General features: G+C 34.8%; 1 protein-coding gene across 5 annotated transcripts in view; it reads right to left on the reverse strand.

Annotated features, from left to right (window-relative positions):
* Positions 1-15,308, reverse strand: part of CNKSR2 (connector enhancer of kinase suppressor of Ras 2) — a 298,887-nt gene that overhangs the window by 186,802 nt on the left and 96,777 nt on the right. For all 5 annotated transcript variants that reach the window (XM_021674795.2, XM_021674793.2, XM_021674792.2 and 2 more), the window contains exon 5: positions 3,675-3,716. In XM_021674795.2, the coding sequence (XP_021530470.1) occupies positions 3,675-3,716 (42 nt within the window). The remainder of the gene's footprint in view (positions 1-3,674; positions 3,717-15,308) is intronic.

Genomic DNA, 15,308 nt, shown 5'->3' on the forward strand with positions numbered 1-15,308 from the left:
GTTATGCCATATCTACTGTTTGAAGCTTGCTTTTGTGAGTTATGCAAATCATGATTTCAATCACTATCAGGGTATTTTATGTGATCCAAAATACTTTAAAATTTGGATTGCCGCTTAGAGGTGTTTTATTGTACTAGACACCCCTTAAGCTCCATCTCATACCGACTCAGCCCACTTTTTTCTCCAGCTACTGCTGTGGCAATCTGCTTCACCTCAGTTGTACTACCTTTGCTTTCTATCCTACAGCTCTCTGGTACCTCCAAAAACCTGGTAGTGTGAGAGAGTTAACATCCCAAGGAGCAATCTTTGACCAATGGGATAACTGGATTAGAGCAAGCAGATAAATTCTCCCTCTTCAATCTTTGTCAGGCAGGTTGGACAATTCCGAGGCACATTTTGCAGGGCTTCTCAGAAGGTCCTGATGGGATAAAACTTCAGTTCCCTGTAGCAGTTAACAACTCTAGAACCCATACTTATTCTCCTTCCCAGTACTGCTTCTGTGCCTTGGGATCACTAATCAACATAAACTATCCATTCAAGCCTTTGTTGAAGTCTCTGTTTTCCAGAAAGAACTCAGGCTAAGATGCTCATAGAGAGTACATATTATTGTACTTAGAATATTCAAGTATCATAGAAACAAGTGAAACATTAAAACTAGCTCACAATTTCATCCTAAACAAGCTATATAAAAACTCAGGCTTTTGATTTTCTGGTACATATAAAAAGGAGATAAAGAAGAAATTAAAAATCCTAAATAATAAATATAACCTAACTAAATAAATACTGGAAAGAAGACTACCAGATTATAAAGCTCTGTCTAGAAAACTTACTGATTTATTTTCTCCAAGCAACAATCATTCATGAACGATATTAACATACCAATTTTATATAATAAGAACAAACTCTCAAAAACATCACTTGATTCAGGTCACCAAGATAGAAAATAATAGAATTAGGATTCAGACAGTTTTTTAGACTCAAAGTTATTTATTCTACAGTATAGATCTAGAAAGATACTTGTATTAGAAATTTTGTTTTAAAGAAACTATTCTAGCATCATATAGTAAGTGGTACCGTATACAATTTCATTATTCAAAAAAATTAATTATTACTGTGAGAAAAGTAATATATAAGTATACATACAGCCTTCTAGTAAAGGCTGGGTAATCTTTGTATAAAAAGGCCAGGATGAGAAGTAGAATGATAACATGAAAAGACAAGTGCTTTCTGAGATGAACTGATTTGGTTAATGTCATTCACTGTTTCCATCATTATCAGACAGGATTTTTAAATTCTCACTAGCTGGAATGCAAAATTGCCAAGGTAAATATACGGTATTCATTTCTAAACTCCTTCAGTACTATTTACACTGTCACTTATTTCTAATAGCAAGGAGCCCAAAATCTGGCTTTTGGGAAAGCTAAGTCAGTATGAGTCAATTATCAGGAATTTATTTAAGAAACTAAAAATTACTTATTATTTTAAAATTATTTAAAATTAAAAATATTTAGTGAATAAGAAAGTTTAAAATTTGGCTATTACTATGATTTTTACTTAATAAAATTTCAGTCATAATTTTATAACCCAGAAGGGCTTATTTCCTTAGTCTAATTAATTAAAATTATATTTAAGGTCTTTTGTACAAGAGATAACCCACAGTATTGCTTTCATCCTTGAAATTGATTTCTGTTATTCTGTCATATGGTGGAATCTGAATTTTCTTCAGAAATAAAATTGCATATTTTTTACACTTCTCTAGAGACTTTTTCCATAAATTATTTACATTTCCTTTGTTGATATTTGAATACTGATCACAAATGTGCACTTGTAACTGGAACTATTCCTCCATAGAAAAGATTACATCAACAAATGTAAAAATATATAGTATACATAAATTAATTGAGAAAATAAGGCAAAAAGAAATCATGTATATAAATTAGAGCCAAGAATGAAGCTAAATACAAAACAAATACCATGAGATGCACTTGCCAATTATGGGCCACAAATTTTAATCCTAAGTTCGTAGCAGCCAATGCATAAAGAAAAGTACAGCTCTTTTTGACACTAACATCAGGGAGAGATTACTCCTGAGAAACTTGATAAAGAAAAAAAGGTTAATACACATTGACCTCAATAACAGCCTTGAAGTAAACAATGAAGAACCCACAGCAGTGTACCAAAGTTGGATTCAGTAAATTCAATACTTCAGAAAGAATAGTCATTGTCATAGAAAATGCAATGTCAAAGAAACAGTCACTCACAGGAAATAAAATATAGGGGGGAAAGGGTCTGTTCATGCCCCTTAGTTATTGACATAATAGGCACAGCTAGACAGTAGCCCTGGGTTCTGCTGGAAAAAAAGGTAATATAATTTGTAAAGTCTTAGGTAACTAGAATTGGTAGCAACTGTCAGATCTGGAAAGAGCACGGGCTTTAGTATCAGATTCTGTGTTCAAACTGAATAGTTGAACAGCTTAATATTTGTGACCCTTAGTTCTACCATCTGCAAAAATAGGATTAAATGAGAGAATATGCTTATAGAAACTAAACTAATACTTGAAATATATGGGCCCTAAGTAAATATTAGTATCTTTTTATTCTCCATGCCCTACAGGTAGATCAATGTGAGGGAGTTATAATTATTTTTCCTCCTGGACTAATAAGGAGAAAAGTACATTAATTATCTACTCCTGAAACTACCCTTACAAACCACAAAGGGCATCACTACTGCAAAACGAAGGGAAGAGGATTAGCAGAGGATTATTCAGTATCATTTTTATAGTAGATAACAAAAAAGAAATAGGAATGCTGTGCTGCTGATACTTTGAATATTTTCCCTCCATACATTTAGATGTTTTTAAAGTGTTTACTTTTCTAAATACAAAATAGTATTCTTTTATAAATATTCAAACATTTCAGAAACATAAAACTTATAAAACTGAAAATAGGAATAAATGAGGCAAATGTCCTTTTACAGACACATGGATCTTCAACATCTAGTACCTGGCTGATGTAGAAATGACATGATTTCACACACACCAGAGGTAAAGAAGTTATTAGGACAAACCAGGATTGATCAAGAAATGCATTTACAAACAAAAGTGGCCAACTGTTCATTAAGAAAACAGGAAATGGTCTTCCCACCAAATATAATGTACTCATAGTCCATTTCCAGTAATAAAATAATACATAAAGTCAATAATTGATTCAACAAATATTGCCATATTACCATTTGAAAAGTCATCTGGTGAGTATAGAATTGGAGCAAAGGAAATTTGATTTTTTTATAAAGTATTTCATCTAAATGACGATAGAGATGAACTACCCATTACAGAACAGAATACCTTTCTCTGATCTTTTTTTTTGTAATAGATGAACAGTAAAAGAAATTCTCATTTCAAATTCTTCTCGCTCTACATTATTAATTTTTTAATTATATTCCAACCTTGCTACATATTACAATCTTAAAATACTATATCAAGTTCTTTTCCTATTAGGTATAATAGAATGGTTATAACTAACATAACTTGTTATGCTTTGATTCTTTTGTAGATTTCCTACAAAAATATGCTTAACCGATATGGTTAGTAGATTTTTTTTCTTATGGTTTACTTCTTCTAGCTGAACAAGAAAATATTCTCTAATAAAGATAAAATAAATCCAAGTACACTCACCACGTGAAGAATTTTATTCTCTGTTTCATATACAGTACAATCCTGGAAAAAAGAACCATATACATTAGATAAAAAACATCAAGTATTCTTTAAAAAAATTTCTTAGAAATTATATCATAATTTGAAAAGTTTTAACAATTCAAGTAAAAGCAATAATAAGAGTACGAAAAATCTGGGATGCTATACACCAAAATATAATGGTTAGCTCTGATGGTCAGTAGCAGAGGATATCCTTATTTTTGCTGAACTGTATATTCTAATTTTACTACTTTTAAACACATACTAAATGACAATATACATTAAGTAGACTTTTAAAGACAAAAATTGAAAAAATATTGTAACCATTTCTAAGCTTTTACATGTAAAAAATGGATTTGTTAAAATATTCCCAACATTACAAATACTAATTTATAATGGATTAGAACATTTAAAAACACACTAACATTTACTTCAATAGTCCTATCAAAATCTCAAATACTTTTATATTTTCAACTATGGCAAGCTATTACATATACTTTTACATTATACCCTTAAAATTAATACATCTACTAATAATAATTACCAAGTTCACAGTTCTCACCTAAATTTAATTCCCAGAAATTATAAAAAAAAAAAATTCTTTCAAAAACCACCATGGTCTTTTTTTTTAACCTGCAAGTACTTGATATACAATAAGCAGCAATACAAAAAACTGATCTTTGCTTAGAGACTTAATGCTTCTACAGAGCAGTTTCCTCAGAGAATTTATAAAATGGGCATATTGGTAGTAACCCAATAAGAATGTTGTGAGAATTAAGTGACAAAATGAGATAAATCAATTGAATCTGACATATATTAAGTGATAAATACATTTTAACCATGTATTAGTGTTATTCTTCATCACTATTTTAATTTTAAAAATTAATTAACTTTACTTCAAAAAATAAAATTAAGTAACTATTATTTGGCTAATTTTTAAAAAAAAATTTCCACAGTACTGAATATTTTAGGAAATAATATTTCATTTCTTTTTTTCTAAAGTTAATTTTAACAAAAAGGAATGTTGCTCAACACAATTTTTGATAATGCAGCTTTACCACAATGCCTTGTCAGAAGAAGTAGGTATTCAGATTGGGGCAAATTTTCAAAAATAAAACTTAGGTATATTTTACAAATTAATGGAAATATTTAAGAATTGGGTCTTGCCTTTCTGAGAGACTCATATGCCAAAGCAGAGATAATGTGGGAAAAGTTGGGAAGTTGCCCAGTTTCTGCTTGCTGCTTCTATAGCTTACTTCAGCTGTAATGTATGCAAATTCCATTTTTTACCCACCTTCACAGAATCAGAGGGTACGACTAAACATTCAAACTTCAAAGAGATTCTCCTCAAGGAAAAAAGTAAATATGATCTGAATATATACTCTACTAGTAGATAATAATCATACAGAAAGTAACTATTTCAAGTATCTTTAAAATATAAAAATTTACTAGCACATTCCTAGTGTGATCCAACAAAAAGGACTGTTAAAATAATCTTAAACTGTTTTCAGTGATCATATGATGTTTGATGGTACTGTTGTGATTATTATTGTCACGCAGAATCTGTTGCATGTGCTTTATAAGATGAATAACTGAACAATTATGTGACTGTCATTCTATCACTCCAGTGTCATTGATAAGTATTTTTAGTATGGGAGAAAGCAGACACATATATAAGATTAAAGAAGTTAAATAATACGCTGGAGTCTCTTGAAGTATTATCTATGTACATATATGTAGGCATGTATTTCTTAGCTCTGTACCCTGAAAAGGCATAGGAACAATGACCAACCTAGTAATGATAAACTTCCCACAGTTTATGGTCTTAAAACCACATTTCCCAAGCCTTCTTGGAAAATGGCTGATTCAAGATCTCATATAGGAAATCTTCCTTCTGATACAAGACAGAAGGAAGTTATCAAAGTCTACTAGGAGTAGTCTATCAAGACTACTACTACACAGGAGTTGACTCCTGTGTCAGTAGGACTCAGGACTCAACATGAAGAGATTCCCACTGACCAAACATGAAACAATTTGAGTGCCCCCAATTTACTATTTTTCTCTCATTAAACTTATTTCTTTCTTTAATAGCTTACTACATAGAATGCTTGCTTCCACTTGTTTGCATCTATACCTTCTTTCAGCAAGATTGCCTTGCTAGTTATTGAAAGCCAGAGGCTTTCACAAAGGGTGAGGATGCACCATATTAAAATAGAGGCCAGGCGAGGTGGCTCCTGCCTGTAATTCCAGCACTTTGGGAGGCCTAGGTGGATCGCTTGAGGCCAGGTGTTCAAGACCAGACTGGTCAACATGGTGAAACCCCATCTCTACTAAAAATACAAAAATTAACTGGGTGTGGTAGCACATGCCTGTAATCCCAGCTACTTGGGAGGCTGAGGCAGAATTGCTTGAACCTGGGAGGTGGAGGTTGCAGTGAGCCAAGATTGCACCACTGCACTCCAGCCTAGGCAACAGAGCGAGACTCTGCCTTAAAACACACACACACACACACACACACACACACACACATACACACACACACAGAGTGCATATTAACATACTACTTTATAACTTTATATTAGGGAGAAGAATAGAAGCTAAATGACTATATTTTGTTAAGCTATAATTTCATGGCATTCATTTTATCATGCTAAATATTTAAATAGCTCGAGGTACTGTAGGGGGTTTATTTATTAGTAAGTTATTTTACTTTCATCAACAGGTGATTTTAAAATATTTTCTTCTCAGGTATGGGTTTTATTAATACTTGGGGCCAAATCTTTTCCTAAAAGATATTTCAAGTTTTAAAGAGAAAACAGCATTGCATATGGAGAAATCTATACTTTACAAACCTGTTCATGCTGTGGAAAGGTACACCTCTGATGTTCCAGTTATTTTTAGGTCAGAATTAAATTTAGATTTTAAAGACTGGGTTTACAGCAATGATACTACATACTCCCAAGAATTCTCTTCAGTAGCTCAAGCTTTTTGTATATGGAAAATAAAATTTTCATTACTTCTTTATCCTTTTCCATATAATGCTTCTACAAACTGTGTGACGCATTTACATGAGCCAAATTCCTAATGAGAAAATATTCATAAAAATGAGGCGTGTTTCTTGAATTTTGATCACTAAGTATGCACAGAAACATCCTCCCACAGATGAGCTATACACCCAGACAGGATCATAATGTTACCCTTTCTGTGAAACAATGATGCAATGCTATACGGAGCAGAATAACAGAACGGTTTTTTCTCCTACATATTACCACTGATGTTCCATACTTTGTCAATAAGTTTTAAGCGCCTGGTGGGTCACAATGCTCAGAACAGGTAATATTTCTCATCAATTGTATATTATAATCATAAGAACAGTGTATATGTTATTAATAGCAAATATATAAAGAGAGATAGTGAAGGGAAATAGTATATATCTCTAATAAGAATACAATTGTATTTCATGGAGCTTTAGAAATGCCATAAATTTCCACGTCTTCTTTTCATGTATATATTGTATACTTTTACAAATAATATAAAAATATTGTTTTGCTTAGAAGTAATATATAAATAATCCATCTATGTAAACCTTTGATAATGGTATCTTCGTATTCAATACTTCAACATATTCTATCATTATCAAAACGTCTTTACATGCCTAAAGGGTTAATTCAAGCAATAAGTATTAAACTTTTCCGTTTTTTTCTTTTCTTCTCCCTCCCTCTCTTCCTCTCTTCCTTCCTCCCTTTCTTGCATTCATTTATTTATTGAAGTCACAATTCAGTTCATCAACATGTTTTCTGTCATCTCCTAAATGCAATTCAGTTCCAGATTCTATTATGTGATTAGGGATAAATTACCCTTGGTATTTGGCCATCATAATTTCATTAATTTGGGGGGTGGGATGGGGAGAAAACATTCAAATAAAAATAGAAGGTAGACAAGATAAATGCTAACAAAAGATTCCATTAAAAAGGGGATAAATTCTGATAATCCTAGATTAACTATGTGGAGAAGATGATATTTTACCTGGCCCTAAATGGCTTTCAAATCTGGAAATTTGAAGGTTTAGGGAGAAAGAACATTTCAAATTGTGTGAACACACTGAACAAATGTACAATCAATAAGAAGTAAGCAGATTGATTTGGTTAAAGTTTAAGCTATGTGGGGAAAATACAGTGGGAAAGAAGGCAGAGAAAATAACATGGAGCATATTATGGAGAGCTACCAATGCTAGGTTGAAGAAAATTTTTGTTTTTGTTTTAAAAGAAAAACAATTTCAATTTTTCTATAACAATCTAATTTCCATTTTGAAGTTCCTTCAAAAACTTAGTCAGTTTATAATTTCTCTTGACTTTCCTTGGGGAAGAATTGAAGTCAAGGCAGCCTACTTAATATAATAGTTGATGTTACACAGCAAGGTAAGCTGTGAGTGAGAGTTAAGGGGTCTGTGGAGATGAAATGTTCTTGTCCAGCTAACAACTCCCATAGCCATCTCTTGTTCCATTCTTCATAGCCCCTTAAGTTACAAGAGTAACTTTCGTGCCATATCTCAGATACAGAAATCTCTGCAAAGCTGTGTATCTTCCGAGACATACTAAAGTGGATGTTTATCTCTAGAAAGGATGGAGGAGTGTGAACTTTATTTGGATACAAGAGCATGTTTGCAAATATTTTAATATGAGAAGCATGTGATTAAATTTATGTTTCATGCAAATGATTAGAAGAAGTTAGGAATTTGGAAGGGAGACAAACTAGAGTTAGGAAGATCAGTTTTCATTAGGAATTGTGATAGATAATCAGGGCTTGAACTGAGGTTATGTTAGTGGAAGGAGAGATGAAAACAAGTGGATGCCATGCAGATAGCCAGATACGAAAAATCAGTTACCTAATTTTTTCATATTAGGTCACATTAGGTAACTGATTGATCAGATACAAAGAATGATGAGTGGGAGAGAGGGACAGAGCAAGATGGTAGAATAGAAGGCTCCACAGATTGTCCTCCCAGGCCTCAAACACAGACATCAATTTAACAAATATCTCCATAGAAAAAAAAAAAAAACACCTTCATAAGAACCAAAAACCAGGTAAGCACCCACAATACCTAGTTTTAACTTCATGTCATTGAAAGAGGCACTGAAGAGGTAGGAAAAACAGTCTTGAATTGTCAATGTCCCCTTTCCCCCAAACCCGGGCAGCAGCTGCCTGTTAATGATTGCGTTTCTGTGCACTGGGAGAAAGAGAGCCAGTAATTCTGAGGCATTAAACTCAGTGCTGACCTTGTTATAGCAGAAAACAAAACTGAACCAAACTCAGCTGATGTTCACTCACGGAGGGAGCATTTAAACAAGTCCTAGCCAGAGGGGAATCAATCACTAATCCCAGTGATCTGAACTTCAGTTTCTACGAGCTTTGCCACCATGGGTTAGTGATGTGGGGCCCCAAATAAACTGCAAAAGCAGTCTAGGCCACAAGAAGAACAACTCTTAGACAAGTCCTAGTGCTGAGCTGAGCCCAGAGACAAGTGGACTGCGGGGGGTGGCTCACAACTTACTGAGATACCAGCTGGGATGGCTAAGGGAGTGCTGGCATCATCCCTACTGTAACCCCAGGTTGCATAACTCATGGCTTCAAAAAAGACCCCTTTCTTTCACTTGAGAGGAGGAAATGGAAGGGTAGGGAAGACTTTGTTTGTGTCTTGGATACCAGCTTAGCCACAGCAGGATAGGGTACCAGTCAGAGTCCCGAGGCTCCCCTTTCCAGGCCCTCACTCCTGAAAGAAACTTATAGACACACTCAGGGCCAAAAGGGAACCTGTTGTCTTAAAGGAAAGGACACAGTCCAGGCAGCATGCATCACCTGCTAACTGAAAAGCCCTTGGGGCCCTGAATAACTAGCAGCAGTGACATCCAGGTACTATGTGAAAGCCTTGGGTGAGACGCTGAGACCTGTTGGCTTCCAGTAAAACTCAGCACATTCCCGGTTGTGGTGACTACGGGTGAGACACCTTCTGCATGGGAAAAGTAAAGGGGATTTTGTCTTGCACCTTAGGTATCAGCTTGGCCACAGGGAAGTAGAGCACCAAGTAGACTCATGGTATCCGTAATTCCAGGACTTGGCTCTTAGATTGCATTTCTGGACCTGCCCTGGGCCAGAGAGGACCCCACTGCCCTGAAGGGTGAGGCCCAGGCCATGCTGTATTCAACACGAGCTGACTAAAGAGCCCTTGGGCCTTAAGGGAACATTGGCTGTAGTCTGGCAGTACTCCAGGGCCTGACGTCAATGTGGCCACAGCAGGAGGTCCCTCTGCCTTTGGAAAGGAGAGGGAAGAGTAGGAAGGGCTACATCTTGTGGTTTGAGTGCTAGCTTAGCTGCAAAAAAATGGAACACCAGATAGACTTCCAAGGTTTTTGACTCTAGTCACTGGCTCCCAGATGGCACCTCTGGATCTGCCTGGGGCCAGGGGCAACTCAACGCCCTGAAGGGATGAACATAGGTCTGGCTGGCTTTGCTATCTGCTGATTATAGAGCCCTAGGACTTTGAGCAACCATAGGTGGTAGCCACAGAATGGTTACAGCAGGCCTTGAGCCAGATCCAGTGCTGTGCTGCCCTCAGGTCCAAATGTAGCATAGTCCTAGTGGTGGTGGCCAAAGGGGTACTTATGTCACGACAGGTGGCTCATAACAGAGAGACAGAGACTACATTTGTTTGGGAGAAAGTAAGGGAAGAGAACAGGCTTTCTGCCTGGGAATCCAGATGATGCTTCCGGATCTCTACAAGTCTACGAGAACCACAGCATTACCGGGCTTATCGTGTCTCCTAAAGCAGATACAACTTAGATCACAACACCTATGTCCTTTCAAATATCCTGAAAGACTTCCCAAGAAGGATGGGTACAAACAAGCCTAGACTGTGATGACTACAATTGAATATCTAACTTTTCAATGCCCAGAAACAGATGAATATCTACAAATATTAAGACAATCCAGGAAAACATGACCTCACCAAATGAGCTCAATAAGGCACTAAGGGTCAATTCTGGAGAAACAAAGATATGTGACAGAGAATTCAAAATGGCTGTTTTGAGGAAGCTCAAACAAATTCAAGATAACAAAAAAAAGGAATTCAGAATTGTATCAGATAAATTTGACAAAATGATTGAAATAAAGAAAAAAAATCAAGCAGAAATTCTATAGTTGAAAAATGCAATTGACATACTAAAGAATGTATCACAGTCTTTTAATAGCAGATTTGATCAAGCAAAGAAAGAATTACTGAGTTTGAAGACAGGCTATTTGAAAATACACAGAGGAGAGAGAAAAATAAAAAATAATGAAGTATACCTACAGGATGTAAAAGATAGCCTCAAAAGGACAAATCTAAGAGTTATTGGTCTTAAGGAGGAGTCAGAGAAAGAGACAGGGGTATAAAGTTTACTCAAAGTGATAATAAAAGAGAACTTCCCAAACCAAGAGAAAGATATTAATATCCAAGTACAAGAAGGTTATAGAACAGTAAGCAGATTTAACCCAAAGAAGGCTACCTCAAGGCATTTAATAACCAAACTCCCAAAAGTCAAGGATAAATGATCCTCAAAGCAACAAAAGAACACAAATAACATACAATGGAGTGCCAATATGTCTGGTAGCAGACTTTTCAGGAGAAACCTTACAGGTCAGGAGAGAGTGGCATGACATATTAAAAGTACTGAGGGAAAAAAACTTTTACCGTAGAATAGATTATCTGGTGAAAATATCCTTCAAATATGAAGGACTTTCTCAGACAAATAAAAGCTAAAGGATTTCATCAACATCAGACCTGTCCTGTAAGAAATGCTAAAGGAATTACTTCAGTGAGAAAGAAAAGGGTGTTAATAAGCAATAAGAAATCATCTAAAGGTACAAAAGTCACTGGTAATAGTAAGTACCAGAAAAACAATATTATAAAACTGTAACTGTGGTATGTAAACTACTCTTAAGTAGAAAGACTAAATGATAGACCAATAAAAATAACTAAAATGGCTTTTAAAGACATAGACCCTACAAAAATATAGTAATAGTAAAAACAAAAAGTTAAAAAGCAGAGGGATAAACTTAAGGTGTAGAGTCTTTATTGGGTTTTTTTTTTTTGCTTGCTTATGCAAATAGTGTTAAAGTTGCTATCAGCTTAAAATAATAGTTTATAGGATAGTATTTGCAAGCCTCTTGGTAACCTCAAACCAAAAAAACATACGAGTATGTAAAAAATAAAAATCAAGAAACTAACTTATATCACCAAGGAAAATTACCTCCACTAAGAGAAGACAGGAAGGAGAGAAAGAAGGAAGAGAAGTTCACAAAATAACTGGAAAACAAATGACAAAGGACAGGAGAAAGTCCTTACTTACCAATGATAACATTCAATGTAAACGGACTAAACTCTCCAAAAGACATAATCTGGCTGAACAGATTTAAAAAATAAGACCCAATGATCCACTGCCTATAAGAAACACACTTCACCAATAAAGAACACATAAACTGAAAATAAAGGGATAAGAAAAGATATTCCATGCCAATGAAACCCAAAAAAGACGAGGAGTAGCTATACTCATATCAGACAAGATAGACTTCAAAACAAAAGCTACAAGAAGAGACACTATATAATGATGAAGGGGCCAATTCAGCAATATAATAATTTTAAATATATATGCACCCAACACTGGAGCACCCAAATACATAAAGCAAACATTATGGGAAATAAAGAGAAAGATCGCCCCCAAAACAATAATAGCTGGAGACTTAAACACCCCACTTTCAGCAATGGACAGACCTGCCAGACAGAAAGTCAACAAAGAAACATCAAACTTAATCTTCACTACAGACAAAATGGATCTAATAGATATTTACAGAACATTTCATCTAAGAGCTTCAGAATATACATTCTTTTCCTCAGCACATGAATCATTCTCAAGGACAGACTATATGTTAGGTTGCAAAACAAGTTTAAAACATTAAAAAAAATTGAACTCATATCAAGCATCTTCTCTGACCACAATGGAATAAAACTAGAAAACAATAACGAGAGGAAGTTTGGAAATTATATAAATACTTGGAAATTAAACAATATGCTCCTGAATGACCAGTGGGTCAATGAAGAAATTAAGAAGAAAATATAAAAATTTCTTGGAACAAATGATAATGGAAACACAACATACCAAAACTTGTGGGATACAGCAAAAGAAGTACTAAGAGAGAAGGCTGTAGCTATATGTATCTGTATCAAAAAAGAAAAAAAAAACTTCAAATAAACAACCTAACAATGCATGTTAAAGAACTAGAAAAGCAAGAGCAAACCAAACCCAAAATTAGTAGATGAAAATAATGAATACCAGAGCAGAAATAAATAAAAGTGAAATGAAGAAAACAATGGAAATAATGGATGAAACAGAAAGTTGGTATATTAAAAAAAGAAAACAACAAAATTAACAAACCTTTAGCCAAACTAAGAAAAATAAGAGAACAGATCCAAATAAATAAAATCAGAGATGAAAAATGAGACATTGCATCTGATACTGTAGAAATTCAAAGGATCATTAGTGGCTACAATGAGCAACTACATGGCAATACATTTAAAAATCCTACACAAATTCCTAGATACATACAACCTACCAAGATTTAAACATGAAGAAATCTAAAACCTGAGGAGGCCAATAACAAGCTAGAAGATCGAAGCTGTAATAAAAAGTCTCCCAAAAAGGAAAGCTGGGGACGTAAAGGCTTCACTGCTGAATTCTACCAAACATTAAAGAAGAACTAATACCAATCCTACTCAATCTATTTCAAAAAAATAGAGGAGGAGGGAACACTCAAACTCATTCTACAAGGCCAGTGTTAACCTGGTACCAAAACCAGATAAAGACACACCAAAGAAAGAAAACTATAGGCCAATATTTGATGAATATTGATGCAAAAATCCTCAACAAAATATTAGCAAACTGAATTCAACAATATATTAAAAAGGGCATTCATCATGACCAAGTGGCATTTATTCCTGGGTTGCAAGGATGGTTCAACATACAAAAATCAAGCAGTGTGATACATCATACCAAAAGAATGATGGGCAAAAACCATAGGATCATTTCAATTGATGCTGAAAAAGAATATGATGAAATTCAATACCCCTTCATAATGAAAACCCTCAAAAGACTGGGTACAGAAGGAATATACCTCAACATAATAAATGTCATATATGATAGACCCACAGCTAGTATCATACTGAATAGGGGAAAAACTGAAAGCCATTCTTCTGAGATCTGGAACACAAGGATGCCCTTCACCACTGCTATTCAAGATAGTACTAGAAGTCCTAGCCAGAGCAATTAGGCAACAGAAATAAATAAAGTGTATCCAAATTGGAAAGGAAGAAGTCAAATTACCATTGTTTGCAGATGACAATGATCTTAAATTGGGAAAAATCTAAAGACTCCAAGAAAAACTATTAGAATTGATGATCAAGTTTAGTAAAGTTGCAGGATACAAAATCAACAATCAGTAGCATTTCTACATGCCAATAGTGAAAAATTTGAAAAAGATGACAAAAATAATTCCGTTTCCAATAGCCACAAACAAAATTAAGTATCTAGAAATTAATAGAATCAAAGAAGTGAAAGATCTCTATAATGAAAACCATAAAACACTGATAAAAGAAATGGAAGAGGCCACCAAAAAATGAAAAAACATTGCATGCTTTTAGATTAGAAGAATCAATATTGTTAAAAATGTCCACACTACCAAAGCAATCTACGGATTCAATGCAATCCCTATCAAAATACCAGACATTCGTCACAGAAATAGAAAGAAAAAATCCTAAAATTTATTTGGAACTACAAAAGAATAGCCAAAGCTATCCTAAGCAAAAAGAACACAACTGGAGGAATCAAAACACCTGTCTTCAAATTATACTACTGAGACAGAATAACTTAAACAGCATGGTACTGGCATAAAAACAGACACAGACACCAGCAGAACAGAGTAGAGAAAACAGAAACAAATCCACACATCCAAAGTGAACTCATTTTCAACAACGGCGTCAAGGACATACACTGCGGAAAGTAGTCTCTTTAATAAATGATGCTGGGAAAACTGGATATCCATGGGCAGAAGAATGAAACTAGACCTGTATCTCCCGCCATATACAAAATTCAAATAAAAATGGATTTAAGACTTAAATCTAACACTTCAAACTATGAAACTACTACCAAACAACATTGCATAAACTCTCCAGGACATTGGTCTTGGCAAAGATTTCTTTTTTTTTTTTTTTTGAGACAGAGTTTCGCTCTTGTTACCCAGGCTGAAGTGCAATGGCGTGATCTCGGCTCACCGCAACCTCCGCCTCCTGGGTTCAGGCAATTCTCCTGTCTCAGCCTCCTGAGTAGCTGGGATTACAGGCACGCGCCACCATGCCCAGCTAATTTTTTGTATTTTTAGTAGAGACAGGGTTTCACGATGTTGACCAGGATGGTCTCGATCTCTTGACCTCGTAATCCACCCGCCTCGGCCTCCAAAGATTTCTTAATACTCCACAGTCACATGCAACCAAAGCAAAAATGGACAAATGGGATCACAACAAGTTAAAAA

Source organism: Aotus nancymaae, unplaced genomic scaffold, assembly GCF_030222135.1.
Source record: "Aotus nancymaae isolate 86718 unplaced genomic scaffold, 86718_ANA_hifiasm-v0.15.2.pri h1tg000058l, whole genome shotgun sequence".
In the NCBI taxonomy this organism is placed as follows: Eukaryota; Metazoa; Chordata; class Mammalia; order Primates; family Aotidae; genus Aotus; species Aotus nancymaae.